Source organism: Choloepus didactylus, chromosome 14 (genome assembly GCF_015220235.1).
Source record: "Choloepus didactylus isolate mChoDid1 chromosome 14, mChoDid1.pri, whole genome shotgun sequence".
NCBI lineage: Eukaryota > Metazoa > Chordata > Mammalia > Pilosa > Megalonychidae > Choloepus > Choloepus didactylus.
In genome coordinates, this window is record NC_051320.1 from 90,768,191 (window position 1) to 90,787,652 (window position 19,462).

General features: G+C 42.1%; 1 protein-coding gene across 3 annotated transcripts in view; it reads left to right on the forward strand.

The window, feature by feature from the left end:
- Nucleotides 1-17,247, forward strand: part of KHDRBS3 (KH RNA binding domain containing, signal transduction associated 3) — a 184,481-nt gene extending 167,234 nt beyond the window's left edge. For 2 of the 3 annotated variants that reach the window (XM_037803225.1, XM_037803226.1), the window contains 2 exons: nucleotides 2,752-2,810; nucleotides 4,615-5,238. In XM_037803225.1, coding sequence (XP_037659153.1) covers nucleotides 2,752-2,810; nucleotides 4,615-4,706 — 151 coding nt within the window. In that variant the 3' untranslated portion in view covers nucleotides 4,707-5,238. Of the gene's footprint in view, nucleotides 1-2,751; nucleotides 2,811-4,614; nucleotides 5,239-6,190; nucleotides 6,250-16,973 lie in introns of those variants that run through there. The other variant, XR_005211668.1, reaches the window with a different exon arrangement.
- The last annotated feature ends 2,215 nt before the right edge of the window (nucleotides 17,248-19,462 follow it).

Sequence of the window (19,462 nt, forward strand, 5' to 3'; positions counted from 1 at the left end):
TCCCAGACGGGCCCCTGGAAGTCCCAGGGGAAGCACGGCACCCAGTGCACAGAACGACCTTCCCGAGGTGCACGGCGGTGCAAGGCCCGGTTAGACGCTGCTGTTTGACATTGGCATTTCCTCAGAAGGTTTAGTTGATGCTGAATTTCTGTTCGCAAGATGAGAAAAATACTTTATTAGCAGTTCTCATATTTTAAATCTTCAGTTGTAAAGCCATGTTGTTTCCCTTGTTGTTTTGTTGGATTTTTTTTCCTTTTTGAATGTGAAGATGTCTCTGCTCTTTTCTGCCAGCCCCTCTTCTTTTCTTCTCCTCACCATAAATGTGTATCAGGCCTTGAGGTAAAATTAGGAGCATACCAAAAGGGAGAGGTGCGTGTGGCCCTCGGGAGAACCAAGGCAGTGAGGAGCTGCTGTGACGGGCTGAGCTCCGCACGGACCCTGCCTGGGCGCCGGCCCCGCGATGAGGCAGGAGCCGCCCCCGGGTGGCCTGTCACCACGAGGCAGAGTCCACACGAGCCTGCGTGTTCAGCGCAGGGCAAGGGCAGTGTCCTGAGCCTTTCAGTCCAGGTGCTGCCGTTTGCAAATCGCAAGACCCTGGGCAGAGGGCCCAGCCTGGCAGAGCCTCTCTGCTTTGGTGTAAAAGCAGCGATTTTATTTAGACTAAACGAGGTCCTGGCCATGGAGAAGCAGGCAGGACAGCAGGAGCTGAAGTGGCAGTAGTCCATTCCATTTCATTCCCTTCCTCTCCTCCCAGTTCTCTCAAAGGGCAGCCTCACCCTGAGTGGCATTAAAAAAAAAAAAAAAAAACTGTACACTACATGTCCCTTCGTGGAAAAATTGCACACGGCCACATGGTGTAAAAGCTCACCTGTTGGTGCTACTTCCCTGGCAGCACTTAGAAGAGCCAGTACAGGTTAATACAGCACGTTCCAAGAGAGCACTTATCACCTCCTCTGTGCCATGCGGGAGCTTTAATCGTCACTGCCAGCATGTCACATTGAATTAGTTGACTGGTGAGGACATAAGTAGACTAGGGTAACGAAGTCTGCCCTTTATTTTGTACATAGAGGAAGCATTTTATACTGAGGCATCAATTCTGCCCCAGGCATTTTAGCAATACTTATTAACTCAGTTTGGTAAAACTACTTGTAGATATGCAGAATTCTCACCCAGGTTCCTGCCTCTGAAACCGAGTAGGAGGTGCTTAGAAGAAAAGAAGCACATCTCCAACAGAAGGCGCAACAGATATGAAGACCCAAGAAGGCGCATGGCTCCCATGCCTGCCCTTTTCTCATAGGAGTCACCGCACTGCGCTGTGGTCACTGGGCTTGGTCACTCCTCCCTGGTGTGATCTAGAGAAGGGAAACACAGGAAGAGAACAAGTGTGGTCATAACCAATAAGTGTGGCTTTTACAGGAAAATACATTCAGCTGTATCGTTTTCTGTGAGAGTTTAGGTTGGTTTCGTAGCCTTCCTGATCTGCAGTGTCTTTACTCTAAAATGAGTGGCCGTTCTGCTCAGCTCAGGGGCTTTTGTGATGACTGTGGGATCTCGGCAGCTGGCACACAGCGGAAGCTCAGCGTGGACTTCATTATTCGTAGTTTGACGGACTTGCTGCCATCCTGAGCTGGATTATTTTCTGTTTTGATTAGAAACTTCATTCTTGATCGCATGAAGTTGGAATATGTGGATGTTTACTTCCATGACAATCCAGGATAGGGAACTCAGGATGATTGTTTCTCTACAAAACTAAGTAGAGTGGAAAAGGGAAAGCCTGAGAGGGTGACTGGAAGCTCTTCCTCAAATACCCAAAATAGCCCCAGAAACTAATTCCGTATGCTCCTGGTTTAGAAGTCTAGATTTTCCACAAATCTTTTCTATAAAGAAATTATGCCTACTTCCAACAAGTTGTATATATATATAGCCTGTTTTGCTTTTTTTGCGAAGTGGCTGTGACAACATGCTCCTTCGTTTTGGTACCTCAAAGATGTCACATATTAGAGTGATACTGAAAGATCAGTCCTCAGCTTTACGTAACCACAGACTTGGTGAGGGTGCCGGGATTAGATTGCCGAGATCCGTTCACCTGCTTTCCTATTGCACAGTCATTGAGGCTGAGTCGTGTTTTGTTAGCCTCTTCCTGATGGTAATGCACTCGTTCTGATGAAATGAAACATTTCATCTCAGTACTTGCTTTTAATGTATTAAAAAGTAAAGCACCCACAGTTCACACAGCATGAAGTTCTCAGGTGGGTAACGGTTAGAGATGAAATAGAGGCCTTGCCTTCCATAAACTTTCCATCTGTTGGAAAGAGGCATGATTTTTGCCGCCTGTTTCCACTCTCAGGGTACCCTGCACAAGCCCAGCCTCAGTCTTCGCATGCAGCGCTGTCACTGCCCGCTTGCACAGCATCTTCTCTCCAGACCCTGGCCTCTTCCAGGACAGGGCCTGCCTTGAACTTCCTCCCACATGAAGGAACTTACTACGTGTCCATTGGCCAGTTACTGTGATTAAGGTGTCAAACAGATTTATTTTTTAAATTGGGGAGCTAAGAGAGGAGGCTTTGATAATCTGGAAGTCTAAGGCTCTGCCATCTCAGTGGGAGTTTCTTTCCGTATTTAGTCCCATCTGTCATCAGTTATCTTTAAGTTCCAGACACTTCACTGAATGTGGTTTAAACTCACTGTCAAGCCCTTGTGTCCTGTTTGATCTTTTTTCTTTGTTTTTTGTTTTGTTTTGTTCTAATGCAGTGGTGCTGATTACTATGATTATGGACATGGGCTCAATGAGGAGACTTACGATTCCTACGGTGAGTGACTCGTCAGCAAGATCCTAAGTAGAGGGGACTGGGCCAAAGAACGACCCTTAAAGATGTTAATTTGTTAATTGGAGGGGAAATCATAAATACATTTGACCATGAACCAGCAGCTTCCTCTCAGTTCCTTTGTACGTCATAGCTAACTATTTTCTGAGGCTCCTTTAATATATAAATTAAATATTTAAAGAGCTCTAAAGACTTGCAGAAAATTGCATGAGTTTAGATGCTGAACCTAGATTTTCTGTTTGGGTTGATTGCCACATGCTGATTTTCTCGTTTACAGAATAGTTTGCCAAACTGCAGACTGTTGATAGCATGGATATTTTTGATGTGTATCTTTGCTTCTTGGTAGCTACAGCTCATCCACCCCCATCTTTATATTTTAATTTATTCCCACTCACAGATCCTATTAAAAAAAAGCACACTGGGGGTCATTCCATAAAGGTTACAAAAGCACTGAGCCAGTGAGCTGTAAGGGTCTCTCAGGCTTACAAGGAGACAGCTAAACCCCACTTAACTCAGTGGGAGCTGGTAGAAATGATAGGGACCCCATTTCCAAAGTCTCAGTATGCAAAAGGGTGATGGGTTTAATTAAAAGAATTGGTAGTAGCAACATAATGATAATAAGGAGGAGCTCCTTGCCACGGGGCAAGGAGATCAGAGATCATGAAGCATCAATCCGCTGCAAAGCTCTGATGAACACCTAGCACCCAATGCAAGTGAATCAGGATTCTGGTTAATGGATGTTATGACATTTCTCTGAACATAACTGAAAAACTATTTTCCGGTCTTCCTTTTGAAGTGCATTTTGTTCTATCATCTGCCTGAAGCCCTGATGACCGCCCCTTGGATTTTTTTGTTGTTAGTCGTAACAAACACTTCAGAGAAATACATTGGTTTGCTGAAAGCTGTCTACTTAAATTGATGCAAGTTAGCTTGAGGGAATGACGTTGATTGCATGTCTGTATCAAAAGAAGAGGTCATTTTAAGCATTTTTCCTTTACAGCATTTTAAATTGGTCTCTGCGGACACGTGGCTTTTAAATTGCTAGATGTTGCAGCAGGGATGTTAACCATTTGATGACAAAGACCTATAGATAACTCACTGAAAGTCTTGAGGGAGAACAGGTGTTTAATTTCAGGAGAAAAAGATGGTAGAATGCTCTTTGTTATCAATACCATTGTCCGGTGCATATTTAGTATTATGAGTAAAACTTGACCTTATATTACTAAGTTTATTTCATATCCATGAAGGGCTCCTGAGGTTTCCACCAAGTACACACTTTATTATTGGCCTTTCTTTGAGGGGACCCGCGAAGAGTGATCCAGCATTTCTCATTCCTACTTAGCTCTCTGGTTTTTTTTCTCCTTTTGCCTTCACAGAATTTTATTCTTCCTCTTTTTTGTTTTTGTTGTTGGAAGAAATCTCAGTGTTTCCTTTCCCATTCTGTTTCCCATTCATAAATGTGTTCTTAATATTCAGCAAAAGGCAAATTACCTTGCTACGTGAGCTTTTAAGCTTTTGTTAAGTAAGTAGCCAAAAGGAAGGTTCTTGCTGAGTAGGTTGCCATGCTGATATGAGAATCGTTTTTCTTCCATGCCAGTAGGTTTTGTTCATGAGATGACCATTTCGCATTGTGCTTGTAACTTTTTAAAAATAAAAGCCTTGGGTTTTCAGAACATTAGATCTTCAGTGTGACATCTACCATTGCTTCAGGGCTAAGTTGGATTGTGAAAAATGAAACGAGTGGGATCCGTGGCAGCAGTCTAATTGTGATTCATCTTCCTGATTTCAGGGCAAGAGGAGTGGACTAAGTCAAGGCACAAGGCCCCTTCCACAAGGACATCGAAGGGAGTCTACAGAGACCAGCCCTACGGCAGATACTGATTGTACTGTCTGATGTTGTGAAATAGCCAATCTCCACCAGTCCTGTATACTGTTCAAAGTAATTTTTTTCTATGAACACTCCCTTTTTAATAAATCAAATGCTTAAAATCGGAATGGATGGAACTTAAAAACTACTTTGTTGAAACATCGACCTCTGGGCAGAAAGAAAAAAAAAAGACATGTAAAATTTTGTTATTTCCAGTCTGTATATGAAAAATAGGTTATCAAAAGGAAAAAAAATAACTTTGATTAACTAGTGTTAAACAAAACAAAAATAGGTTTACTAAATATGTTAATCCATTCTCTTAATCTAAGTCTCACCTTTCATTTTAAAGGTTTCCGTAGAGTTTAGTTATTTTATCTTTCAGGCATATGCTAGTTTTTTTTTTTCCTCTTGCCAACATGCGTAAAAAGGGAAACCAATTACAAGTGCAAATAATGTGGTATTCTTTTGTAACTCAAGTCTTGAAATGTTCTGTAGTGTTAAGCAAAGTCACCTCTTGCTTGATACTAAATAAACTTTTGAAAGAAATTTTGTGTGTGTGAGCTAACAATTTCATTTTTCTTATTTAAAAAGGCCTTCATAAATAGCTGTAAACAGGGAAAGAATTCATTTAACCAATGCTTGTCATAAAAGGGTCACACTAAACATTGTACAACTTATTTTAAAAATGGTATAAAATTAAATGTACCATTATATACTCACCATAGATTTAAATGCTGTTTAAAGAATCCAAATGGTATCAAGCTGCTTGAGGGGCACGTTAAAACTACGCAAAACCAAATCTTGTTTAAAAACTGGTTTTAAAATAACTACTGGCTTTTCTGAAAAAGATGTGATCATCAGTTTTCATCTTGTTGAGCGTTTTTTCACTAGTGCAACTTTGGATTTTTTATGAGAATTTTGGTACCTTAATGAACACCTCGCTCCATGCTGGAAGCAATGAGCACAAAGCTTTTAAAGACTTTCTGACTTGACTAATTGAGGTCGCACTCGCCAAGGCTGAGGATGTGTAACCCTTAAACGGTCTTCATTTTCAAAGGTAAATAAATCAAATAAGATTTTAATCTCACTTAATTTATCTTAATATAACTAATAAAACCAGGGAGATTACAACTTAGCAAGTTTCATTATCCATTTTAGAAAAGTTTTAAGATCACCTAAATTCTCATTTTAAAAAGTTTAATTTGTTTTAGTAATCTAAAAAGCTTTAGTTTAGTCAGTTTAATTGGGGCCAATTATTCCCTTTTAAACAAATGTAAAACCTCATAACTAGTTGTTTGTAATACATTATTTGTTTATAAATGTTAGTAATTGAGGGCACTTCTTAAAATGGACAAATATTTAATAAAGTTATTCTTTAATCAGTTGGCTTAAGTTCTTTTTTAATATTGTAGATTATGTAAAATGTTTAATTTTTTTTTTTTCTTCTTGGAGCCTTCCTTCTCTTCATTTTGAGTAAAAAGCTCTTTTCTTTTGTTAGGAAATATGAGCCATCTTGGAATGTCAAAGGAACTGACTGTGCATCTAGAGCAAGCAGAGGTAAGTGCCTTGTTGTTCCAATTATTTTGGTATGTTAGGGACGAAGAAGATAATTTCATGCTTAAGTCGCATGGAAAATTCCCCATGATGGTTCCCTATTACCAACACTAGTGATTATGGCAAATTAACTCCTCCAATCAGAAAAAGGAGCTTCCTGAGTGTAAACAAGTCAGACCCAGCCAGCTTTTTTATTAGCTGCAGAGATTGGAGGCTCAGTTTATTGCAGTAGGCTTTAAAATATCCAGATTTCTTTCTTCAGTAAAGATAGAACAGCCAACTCAATAACATGAGGTAACATTTCCAAATTATTAAGTAAACAAAGTAACTTACCAAACTTATGATTTTTTTGGTGTTTTTCTCTACTTTCAGAATTTTACAAAACAGATTGTCACTTTTATAAGATAAATGCTATAAAATGTATTTTATAGAATTGCTTCATAAAATTAAAAAAGGTTCTAGGGATCTGTGAAGGAAGAGTATCATTGATTTGGTCTCACTTTTCAGATATTCTTGTGTTTTCCTCAATGGTTCAAGTCCCTGTTCTTCTTTACTTAAAAAAAAAAAAAAAAGTTTGTGTTTGAGTTCTGCCACTTACTGGGTGGCTTTGGACCACTCTCATTTCCTACCTCATTACAGTGCAAAGGATGCTTTCTGTAGTAGTTAAATAGGAATAGTGTGTTGGATCCCAGACCATGATACAGTAATGTGAAGTTTCACTGTCAAAGCTGAATATACATATTAATATATAATACATATTAATATGTAAGGAAAGTATATGGGCTTTTATTTTTTCTTAATAACCAAAATTAACCTGAAACAAATTACCTTTAGAAAGAGAATAGTTCTTTTCAGTCTCATAGACCAGTCTCTCTTTATGCTTCTTTTCTTACAGATACCACACATGGCATCATTTCAGTGTGTGATGTTATATTGGAGAGAAAAAAAATTAACTTTCCTTTCTTTAAAAAATAATGTTCTTAGCAATTGGCATAGCTAATAATAAAGGTATGAGCCTTAATTTAAGGGCCATGGACAGTTCCCTAGAAGGCCAATCTTCAGATAGTTTTCAAAGCTAGTTCTTAGACCTTGTACACTTTTATGTTTCTTTTCTTTCTTCTTTTCTTTGATTCTTTTTGTTTTGTTTTGTTTTTTCTTTAAGAATCCATAATTATCATCAGATTATAAAAGAAATTGTGATGCAGAAAGGTCAGGAACCACCAGGAACATTACTGAACAAGCATTCTCCTGCTTGGCTTTCACCGTCTTCTCTTTCCTGGCCTGTCTCCACCAGGCCTTATTTCTTCCCATTTCAACAGGAAGACCCTGCTGAACATACAGGCTTCTCCTGTCCCTGAGAACACATTGCAGTCGTCCCAAATCTTTGCCCCAGCCCACCCTGGAATTCATGTATTTTCTCATTTGAAAATCATTTCTTAAGCACCAGTTGTATACTAAAAACAAAGGAGGCATTGGGAATGCAAAGATCCATAAGAGGAAATTCATAGTCCGGGGGATTTACTGACAAATCAGTAATCACAGTCCTCTCTTCCTTTGCCTGTGGAAACCGTACCATCCTTAAAGACTGCTCGGCCTAGTGCCTTTCCTTCAGGGTGTCCTTGACAGGTAAACCAGGCCGCGATCCCTCTGCCCTCTCTGAATAGAATGTTTAGCTTATCCTCCTCCGGTTTAGTAGTGATGTCATGTGACTTAAATTGGCAGCCGGTTGCCATGATGAGTGCACATTCTGTGCTAGATACTGTGCTTACCACATTCCAGAAATTATCCCATTGACTCCTTACAGAAAAAAAGTGGCACCTCCATTTTATTGTTTTAATAATTTTTATTAGAGAAGTTATAGATTTACAGAAAAATCACACAGAAAATACAGTTCCCATATATGCCCCACTGCCCCAATTATTAACACCTTCCATTAGTGTGGTACCTTTGTTTCAATTGATGAAAGAATGTTATGGTAATTGTACTATTAACTATACTGTATCAGTCACATTAGGGTCCACTGTTTTATACAGCCCTATGTTGTTGTTTATTTAATTTTTATTCTGGTAACATATATACAACTAAAACTTCCCCTTTTAACCAACCACATTCAGGTATATAATTCATTGGTGTTAATTGTATTCACAGTGTTGTGCTACCATCACAACTATCACCCAAACTTTTCCATCACCCCAAACAGAAACTCTGCACCAATTAAGCATTAATTCCACATTCCCCACCCACCACACTGGCCCCTGGTAGCCTGTATTATAGTTTCTGGCTCTATGAATTTGCTTATTCTAATTATTTCACATCAGAGAGTTCATGCAGTATCTGTCCCTTTGTGTGTGACTTGTTTCACTCAACATGATGTCTTCATGGTTCATCTAATGTTGCCACACGGATCAGAACTTCTCCTTTTCGTGGCTGAATAATACCCATTGTGTGCATGTACCACATTCTGTTTATTCTTTCATCTCTGTTGATGGACTTTTGAGTTGCTTCCATCTGCTGGCAGTTGTGAATAATACCACTGTAAACATCAGTGTGTGAATATCTGTTCGAGTCGCTGTTTTGAATTCTTTTAGGTATATACCCAGAAGTGGAATTGCTTCTTCATAAGATGCTTATATACTTAATTTTCTGAGGAAATGATAAACTTTTCTACAGCAGCTGCACCATTTTACATTCTTGCCAGAAATGAACGACTGTTCCCATTTATCCACATCCTCTCCAGCACTTAATGTTTTGTTTTCTGAATAGTTGTCGTCCTAGTAGGTGTGAAACGGTTTCTCATTGTGGTTTTGATTTGCATTTCCCTACTAGCTAATGAGGTGAGCATCTTTTCATGTGCTTTCCAGCCGTTTGTGTATCTTCTCTGGAGAATTATTTATTCACATCTTTTGCCCATTTTTTAAATGGGGTTCTTGGTCTTCTTGGTTGAGATATAGGATTTCTTTATATATTCTGGATAGTAAACTCTGAATGGATATTTTTTCCTCCCGTTCTGTAGGTTGTCTTTTTACTTTCATTATGAAATCCCTTGGTGCACAAAAGTTTTTAATTTTGATTAAGTCCCATTTATCTATTTTTTTTTCTTTTGTTGCTCATCCTTTTGATGTAAAATCTAAGAAATCATTGTCCAACACAAGGTCCTGAAGTTGCTTCCCTGTATTTTCTTCTGAGAGTTTTATAATTTTGGTTTTTATATTTAGGTCTTTGATCCATTTTGAGTTCCTTTTTGCATTTAATGTTATGTAGGGGTCCCCCTTCTTTCCTATGGACATCCAGTTTTCCCAGCACCATTTGTTGAAGAGACTCTTTCCCAGTTGAGTGCTATTGGCACCCTAAAAGTCAAGTGGCCATAGATGTAAGGATCTATTCTTGAACTCTCAGTTCAGTTCCATCGGTCTTAGATGTTTGTCCTCATGCTAGTGTCATGCTGTTTTTTTTTTTTTATTTTTGTTGCTTTCTAATAAGTTTTAAAATCAGGAAGCATGAGTCCTCCAACTTCATTCTTCTTTTTGAAGATGATTTTGGCTAGTTGGGGCCCCTTACCCTTCCATATAAATTTATTTGTTGGCTTTTCCATTCTGCAAGGAAGACTGTCAAGAATTTTTGATTGGGATTGAGTTGAACCTGTAAATCACTTTGGCTAGAATCTACATCTTAACAGTATTTAGTCTTCAATCCATGAACATGGAATGTCCTTCCATCTATTTAGGTCTTTGATTCCTTTTAGCAGTGTTTTGTAGTTTTCCCCATTGAAGTCATTTGTTTACATCCTTGGTTAAATATATTCCTGGATATTTGATTCTTTTTCTGCTATTGTAAATGGAATTTTTTTCTTAATTTTCTCTTCAGATAGTTCATTACCAGTGTATATGATTTTTGTGTGTTGATCCTGTACCCTGCCACTTTACTGACTGTTTATTAGTTCTGGTAGCTTTTTTGTGGATTGTTCAGGATGTCTGTGTAGAGGATCATGTTGTCTGCAAATAGGGCAAGTTTTACTTCTTCCTTCTCAATTTTGATGACTTTTATTTTTTTTCTTGCCTAACTGCTCTGACTAAAGTTTACTATACAATGTTGAATAACAGTGGTGACAGTGGCATCTTTGTCTTGTGGCATCTTTGTCTTGTTCCTGATCTCAGAGAGAAAGCTTTCAGCCTTTCACCATTGCGGATGATGGTAGCTATGGGCTTTTCTCTATATGCCCTTAATCATGTCCAGGAAGTTTCCCTTTATTCATAGTTTTCTAAGTGTTTTTGTTAAGAAGGGTGCTGGATTTTGCCAAATTCCTTTTCTGCATTAATTGAGACAGACGATCATGTGTTTTTTTCCCTTCATTTTGTTGATGTGTTTTTTATATTAATTAATTTTCTTACGTTGAACCACCCTTGCATACCTGGGATCAACCCACTTGGTCGTGGGTGTATAATTCTTTTAATGCACTGTTGGGGGTTGTTTTGCTAGTATTTTGTTGAAGATTTTTGGATCTGTATTCACAAGAGATACTGGTTTGTGATTTTCTTGTGGTATCTTTATCTGGCTTTGGCATTAGGGTGATGTTGGCCCCATAGAATGAGTTGGGAAGTTTTCCCTCTTCAGGTTTTTGGAAGAGTTTGAGCAGGATTAGTGTTAATTCTTCTTGGAATATTTGGTTAAATTCACCAGTGAAGTCATCCTGTTGGTCCTGGGCTTTTCTTTGTTTGGAGATTTTTGATGACCGCTTCAGTCTCTTTACTAGTTATTGATCTGTTGGGATCTTCCATTTCTTCTTGAGTCAGAATAGGTAGTTTGTGTGCCTTTAGGAATTTGTCCACTTCATCTTGGTTATCTAATTTGTTTGTGTACAGTTGTTCATAGTAAACTCTTATAATCCTTTTTATTTCTGTGGGGTTGATAGTAATGTCACCCCTTTCATTTCTGACTTTAAATATTTGTGTCCTCTCTTTTTCCTTTGCCAGTTGAACTAAAGGTTTGTCAATTTTATTGATCTCTTCAAATAGCCAAATTTTGGTTTTGTTCATTCTCTCTGCAGTTTTCATTGATCCTCACTCTGATCTTTGTTATTTCCTTCCTTCTGCTCATTTTGGGTTTAGTCTGCCCCTCTTTTTCTAGATTCCCCAGTTGTGAGGCTAGGTCTCTGAGTTGAGATATTTCTTCGTTTTTAATGTGAGCATTTAGAGTTATAAATTTCTGTGTCAATATTGACTTTGCTGTATCCCATGAGTTTTGGTATGTTGTGTTTTTGTTTTCATTCACCTCAAGATATTTCCTAATTTCCCTTGTTATTTCTTCTTTGACCCATTGTGTTTAAGAGTATGTTGTTTGCTTTCCAGGTATTTGTGAATTTTCCATTTCTCCCTCTGTTGTTAATTTCTCGCTTGATTCCATTGTAGTGAGAAAAGATACATTGTATGACTTCAGTATTTTTTAATTTATTGAAACTTGTTTTGTGACCTAGCATTGGTCTATCCTGGAGAGTGATCACGTGCACTAGAGAAGAAGGTATGTTCTGCTGCTGTTGGGTGGAATGCCCTGTAGATGACTTTTAGGTCTGGTTGGTTTGTAGTATCGTTCAAGTCTTCTGTTCCCTTATTGATCTTGTGTCTTGATGTTCTATCCATTATTGAAAGTGGTGTATTGAAGTCTCCTACTGCTGATGTAGAACCGTCTGTTTCTCCCTTCAGTCATCTTCATTTTACAAAGGAATAAACTTAAGCTTCAAGAGGTGAAATCATGTATGCAAGGTCACTTTGTAACTGGTAGAGCAAAGATTTGAACTCACCCACTTTCATCCAGTCCTTGGTCTTAACCGCATTGTTACACAGTCAGTTCTCTGTGCCATTAGAGTAAAGCCTCCTTAAGAGCAGCAGCTAAATCTTGCATTACCCGATTCCCCTCACAGTAAAAGACAGCACTGAGCGCAGGCTAGACGTAATGATTGATAACCCCCCTTTCTCCATCTCCAGCCCACCCAGCCCCATGTTCCTTCCCGGAAAGATTCTTTGACTTTGTTTCAATTTCAAATTTTCTTAGACTCTGGGTAGTCCAGGTTGAGTCGGTGTCGGCCCGCGTTCAGCTTCACACACCGACCTTTGCTCTGCTGCAGGCAGGAGGGCGCAGTCCCCCGTCCAGGTGCCGCAGCCCCGAGGATAGGGGCAAGGAGGGCCTCCGTGGGGACTGCCCTGCAGAAGAGGGTTGGAGGTTGGGAAAGGCGTGCTGGTGGAGGGATTAGCTGAGGCCTTTGAAGAGCCAATAGAAAATACCCATATGGAGAAGGTACTCGTGCAAGGAGTCCTATCCCAGCTCTGCCATTTACCAGCCTTGTAAACTCGGGCAAGTTACTTAACCACTCCAAATGGCAATCTATCCTGGCATCTCCCCATCCGTAAAGGAGAATGATACTGACGTCTACCTCAGTGTTGCTGTGAGGCTTAGAAACGTGCCTGGGACAAACATAAGCTTTTGTTCTTATTTATTGCTAAATGTAATATTTGGAATTAAAAGAAAACAGGATCAATTCTATCAATTATATTAGAACAAGAGGTAATGCTTGTTGGATAGGCAAGGGACACAAAATGAAGCATGTCGTAGTTCCTGCTAAGAAGCCTTCCAATGTAATATCCTCCTCGCCTTTCAGCCTAGCCTCACTCCCTTCCTCTGGCCAAGAAAGTACTCCTTCCATCTGTGCTCCCCAAAGGACTGTGTGAACCTCTGTTTGCACTGATCAGTGATCCTGGAGCCAAACGGAGTGCCTTAAAAAACAGCGGCCCTGACTTTTTCATCTTCTCGTCCCTATCTCTGAACACAGTGAACACGGTGTTTGACGTAGAGTAAGATTTTACTACATCAGTAAATATGAACAGATGACATTAGCAGTGTGGGTAATATGATTCCTAACAGCCGTTGTTAGGGAATGGTTAGGAATGTTCTGGAGAAACCAAAAAAAAAAAAAAAATCATGTTAATACTTTCACAAATCAGAAGTCTGTCTCCCTCAGTTTAACTCAAAATTGACAGAGACCCTTACCCCACTCTACAGAGAGAAGTCCCAGAACTTAAAACTGGTGAGTTTAAGAAAAAATAAAAATGTAGTCAAAAGTTTAACCAAAATATATGCCATTTGTAAAGTTTATTATTACATATGCAGATAGTGTCTCCTATTTCTATTGATGTTCATTGTCTTATAGGGATTGAAAAGAAAAAAATCTGTCAATATATTTAAAGTAACAAAATCTATGATTGGTTCTCTTTTCCATCTTTGATTGGAAAGGCTGTGGATCATTTTTAAACCTGACTTTCATCCTCCCTTATCTAACAAAATCCTGCCCAGTGGAAGTTGGTTGCTAATGGGATCCCTGGCTCACGAATCTCACAGTCGTTCCCTCTTTCAGTGACGAGCACCCATTGACGAGAGTGTTTTTTCAGACCTTGTATGATGAGTCCTTTGGTGGCTCCCAGTAGCTTTTGGGATAAAGCTTAGACCCCCTGGCTCTGAAGAGAAAGCCCTGCCTGCTCTTGTGCCTTCTCCAGTGCTCCTTGCAACCCCACCCTACTTTGCTCTGGCCCTGCTAGATTCAATCTCCATCGTGGCTTTCTGTATATGCATCATATCTGCCTGAAATCACATGTCCTTACCCCACTCACCCAGCTCTTGATCTGGTCAGTTGTTACTGTTCCGTCCAAACTTTGAGGTAAACCTTCACTCATCACCTCCTCCAGGAAGCCTTCCCTGGCCTGCTGTCTCCTCCTCTAGCCTGGCTGTTGGAGTCCTGCTTGAGGACCCTCACAGCACACTGGAATTCTGCACTCTGTCCTGGGATGGGCTGTTTGTCTTCCTCTCTCCTCTCCCCTGGAATAGAAACGTCTCGGTGCAGCTGCCTTGCCTGAGGCCTGGTGGAAGGGTGACTGAACAGGCCGTTGAAAGAGTGAGGGAATAAAATGCGTGAGTGGCGCAGCGTCTCACAGTACAGGGATTTCCTTGACCTTATTGGGTCAAGCTAGAGCCATCCTTCCGTCTGTGGAGAACTTAACAGGCTGTTAAATGCCTTCACGTATATGTACAGTCTCATTCGATCACCTCGAGTGGCAGGACCCAGGCCTGACTCACTCCTCCATGTCTGCTGCCCGACAGGTGCTCAGAGGAGGAGATGGGATCGAGGGGCAGACACTGCCGTGCAGCATGCGGGGCTGCTGGTATTGGCAGAAGCTAGATCTCTGCTCTACTCGTTGAAATGTTTGTCTCACCCCCACTGCCAGGCTTTTAAGCTGTTCAAAGGCAAGGGACTGTGTATCTCCAAATCCCAGCACAGTGCCTGGCACAGGGCAGGAGCTGACAAGGTGTTCAGTGAGGAACAAATGAGAGAATGAATGAATGAAAAAATGAGCCAGTAATTTTTAAAATACTAACACTGAGCACCTCAATGGAAAAAGAGGTATCTACTTCTGTAAATACTGGCATTTTTTAGTGGGAATTATGAAGTTTGAAAACTAAAATATGTCTTCTTTTTAATAGCTAATACATTGCTTGTTACAAAATCCAAAACTTCCAGAAGTGTATATGATAAAAGGTTTCCAGCCCTGCCCGCAGCCACCCAGCAGCAGCTAGTCATATTGGGTTTTTTTATGTATCTTTCCAGAGATAGTCTGCACTTACTTTTTTTCAATTCAATATGTGCTTATAGCTTTTAATTATTATTATACAAAACAGAGTACACTGTTTTCTACCTGCTTATTTCACTTTAGAATATATCCTGGAGCTCACTTTATAAGCTTTTATACTATAACGCTGCTGTTTCCTTATTGTTGGCTGAATAATATTCTCTTATATGTATGAACCATAATTTGACAGACATGTAGTTAGTTTCTAGTATTTTGCTCTCACCAAAGGCAGTGTGGGAAAGCATAGCTTGAAATCTCTGTTACTGTTCACACATTTGTGTCTATCTGTAGGATAATTGTCTAAGGTAGACTTACTGGGTCATTGTGTTTTTTGTAGGTGTTATAATACTATTCCCCATAGAGGCCAATGGTGCCTCTTAACATGCTTTTCTGAAGGAAACCGGAACTCTAGGTACCATAGGTATTCATTAACTTATACTGTGGTTAACATCTGTGGCCACACAGAGAATTCATCTGCTTGAGGTGGGTTGAAAAGGTCTCTAACCCACGGTGTGGTCCTGGCTCGTGGCATGTCAGACGCCTGCCTGCACGAGTGAGAAAATAAAGTCTGGGCACCCTGGCTGCCCAGCTCCGCGTGTTGGGGGACAGCTGAAAGACCTCAGCCCCCAGCCCTTCCTCCAGCTTGCGTTGTCCGGTCACGGCAGCAGGTGTGTCCACGGGTGTTTCTGCCAAGAGCCCACCCAGCAGGTGGCAGGCTGAGTGCTAAGCACGAGGGGGCACTGGGTCTCCCTGGGGAAGCAGACGAGACCCCAGCTAGCAGCTGCCTGCCTCCGTGGCTTTGCCCACCCTTTCCTCTCCAGTTACTAGGTCCTGCCAGTTCTTCAGGAACTTCCCTTTCTCCTTTGCCCCAAAGAGACCTCTTTCCTCTTCCTCCATTTTGGCAAGTGTCTAATTGTGGGCTGCCAGTTCACGCTGTGTGGGTTGTTGTCCTTGGTTCCCCTAAGCTCCTCAAGGGCCAGGAATGAGTCTCTTACATTCTTGTACCATCATATACAGTCACCACGCAAGAAATACTCAGTTGATTAACCACAACAGGGCCCTAATTAATGTATTTGCTGTAATAGATGTTTTCCCATCCTGGGGTGCCTCGTGCAGGCCGCACTCCCTGCCTCTGGCTCTAGGCAGTAAGGAGCTGACACGGCAGAGAGGAGGCTGCGGAGGAAGACGTGGAGCACTAGAGGGGGGGATGGAGAGGGCTCACGGCGGAGGCGGAACCTGAAAGGGGTTGGAATCTCGTGAGCAGACGGGAGGGGTGAAGTGTCAGATGCAGCGGGTGGGGAGGGAGGGGCCGTGACCGGCAGGAAAGGGCGCAGCGTGTTTGGGGACAGCGTTTGGGGACACGTCGGTGGTCGCTGGCGTGTGTGGTGCCGGGAGAGGAGAGGGGGGCATTGCCCCTGGGGAGCAGGAGGGGCTGGCTCCCAGGGGTCCTGACCGTTGTGCCGAGCGGCTTCGGGGCGCTGCGGCACTGGGAAGGCCCCTGCGAGGGGCGCGCGGGACCCGCCGTGGGACCGAAGCAGTGCCTGGCGCTTCGCCGTGGCCACTGGGCTTCGCTTCCTGATTACCATCTGGTGCTTGAGCCAGCAAAGTTATGCTGTGTTGAGCTCATCGAAATAAGTTCTCTGATTTCTTCATTAATAAAAAAAATTTTTTTTAAACATCTGTAAGCTCAGTCTCTTGTCAGGTGACAGGAATGAGCTGGTGTACGTGTGTGGACCCATAAGAGCCTGTTTCATGCTTTAATGTGGAGACTTCATGTGAAACAAGACATCACCGAAATCAAACCCATAAATGTCACAATGGAGAGCATGTGATCATCTTGCTACTGATTAAGCATTCATCTGTCTTTACTGAACACAAATATTTTATGTCCTTAATTTCAACAATTAGCTTCCTTTTGCATTGTGTTCATAAATGTCTTTATTTCTGTTAAATTTCTACTTGTCTCCTTCCTCTGCTTAAATCAGTCCAATCCCAACAGAGCGTATAGTAATTGTTTCTTGATGTATACAAATATATCTCATTTTCCTCTCTTTTCAGGAACTTTCCAACTATGGAATGCTTGAAGAATAGTCAACTCACCAATGTGCCTAGTCAGTAAAGGAGTCCACTTGGGAACTTGAAAATCATCTTAATTTTTTTCCTCATTTGCAGTTTTGTGCTCTGTGAAATGTTATATAAAAGTGGTATGCTTTTTAATTTGGAAAGCCTGTTACAAGGAAAAAAAAAATCAATCTTGTTTTGTTGTCTCTTAGTAACCAAAAAATGATTTCTGTACTAGTTAATAAAGACAGTCCATTTAAATCTCTTCTACTTTAATATAAACCCAGAAAAGCAAAATCGTGTTATTTCAGTGCTGCTCTAAACTTTGCACACACAAGAACCATGTATGGCCGCAATTCAACTGCAAGATGTCAAGATTCTGCACATTTTCCAGATTTGAAAATGATTTATCCATCTCAGTTATGGACCAATAAATATGAAAGTGTTATGCCCAAAGTCTTCCGCCACATAAAAGGCTAATGATAAAGGCTTCTGCAGGAAGCAGAGTGCTCTGGAAGAACGGGAACCCGATTTTCCTGCCTCTCTGTAATTTGTTGTGGAGCATAAAGATCAAACCCCTGTGGACAGGGCAATCCTGTTCATTCTCTTCTCATCATTTACTGGTGCTCTCTGGTTTTAATTCAGTACGCCCCGTAAGGATGTGTTTTATTTTCCTCCTGCTGGAAGCTCTCACACCGTGTTTCCTAGTCTTGGGATTTCAAGAACAGTCTTATTTATTGTTAAAGCATTGCTTTCTTGCCTCAGAGACAGATCGCCTCAAGGCATCCGTTTTTTACAGTGTCCCGGGTTTTGGAGCATTGTGTTACCACAGAAAAACTTCTCATAGTGTAGCTTTGTCTTATCCTCTTATGATGCGTCCTCAAAACCTGTTCCTCTGCTCCTGCAGTTCATACCTTTAGGTTTCTCGTATACCCTTTTCTTCATCTCAGAAACCCAAGGAGTGAGAGCCTGGGTGTCCGGAGAGAGCAGTGCCTGTGCAGGGGGCCGGGGGGGGGGAAGCCGCCGGAGCCACCCCAGGAGCCTGGGAAGGCCTGTGTGAGCGAGGAGCAGCCTGGTGGGCTCTTCTGTTGGAATTTTGAACAGCTACAAACTTAAGAACAGAAGCAGGATGTGGTAAATGGAGATGAATTTGAGCTCCCCTCTTGCTGGCTGCCTTTTCTCCTCCTGAGTCATTGATAAAACCTGCCAGTAAAATCCCACGGATTCAAAGCCCCTGGCTTACTCCTGTCTGTCCCTTCTCCTTGGCCCCACTGCTGCTCCCTTAATGATGGCCGCCTCTTTTACTGCCTGCATTACGTAATTTGGCACACAGTCATGGGTAACCTGGTATCTGCCGGGCACCGTCCTGTGTCCTAGGGATGGAGCGGAGGGGTCGTCCTCGAGGCGCTCACGTCCCCGTGGGGGGCGACGGCCCTCAGCGGTGGTGCTGCTGTGGAGGATGCCAAGGTGCAGTAATGGGAAGGGGTTAGGCTGTCGTTTGGGTGGCCAAGGTGGCATTTTATCAGCAGCCCAGAGAAGTCAAGAAGGCACTGCACTGAAACCTGAGTGGGTGCGAAGGCCCTGGGCGGGAGCACGCTTGGGGCCTGAGGAACAGCAGTGAAGAGTGCGAGGCACAGAGTGCAAATGCCGGGGGGCTGGCGGCACCAGGGCTGAGCAGGGCGCCCTTCAGGTTTGACTCTGGTTGGAGCCCCTGGGGGAGTTTTGAGCAGAGGGGTGACACCACCCAGCGTGTGTTTACAGCTCACCCTGCCACCCATGTTGGGGAGTAGCCCCACTAGGAGGTCACTGCACCGATCAACGAAGAGGGGGTTTGTAGTCCAGGGTGGCAGGGGTGAAGCATGGGGAATTGCCCAAATTTGGGGTTTATTTTAAAAGAGCCAGTAATACATGGTCCTCGGAGTGGATGTGAGGTGCCAGAGAGGAGAAGTCAGGTGGGCGATGCAGAGATTTTGGTCCAGAGCCATTGGAAAAATAGAACTGCCTGTTTCTGAGTTGGGAAGATTGTAGGAGGAGCAGATTGTATGTTAACTTTGAGATATAAATCCAGAGTTTGGGGGGCTAGAGCGCAGCTGGAGATAAAAATTGGGGAGCCATTAGAGTACTGACTCTTAAAGCAATGCTGTGAGCATAGAGATCGAGAGGAGACTCCTGGGGTGTTGTAACATTTAGAAGTCAGTGAGATGAGGAGGAATCTGCAAAGGAAACAAGCAGGAGCTGCCAGTGAGGTTCCAGGAGGCCGGAGAGAGGCGCGCCCGGGGGCACCTGAGGGAAGGGTTGCAGGGGACAGGAGGTGACAGCGGGGACAGGAGGTCACGGTGGCAAGATATCAAATGACTCACCTGAGCCTGGGCTGAGGCAGGTCAAGGCCGTAGGTGACCTTGAGTTTGTCCAGCAGATTCAAGAAGGACTGGAGGGAAGCTATCAGTATAGTCAACTCTTCCAGGAATCTTGCTTTAAAAGAGTTG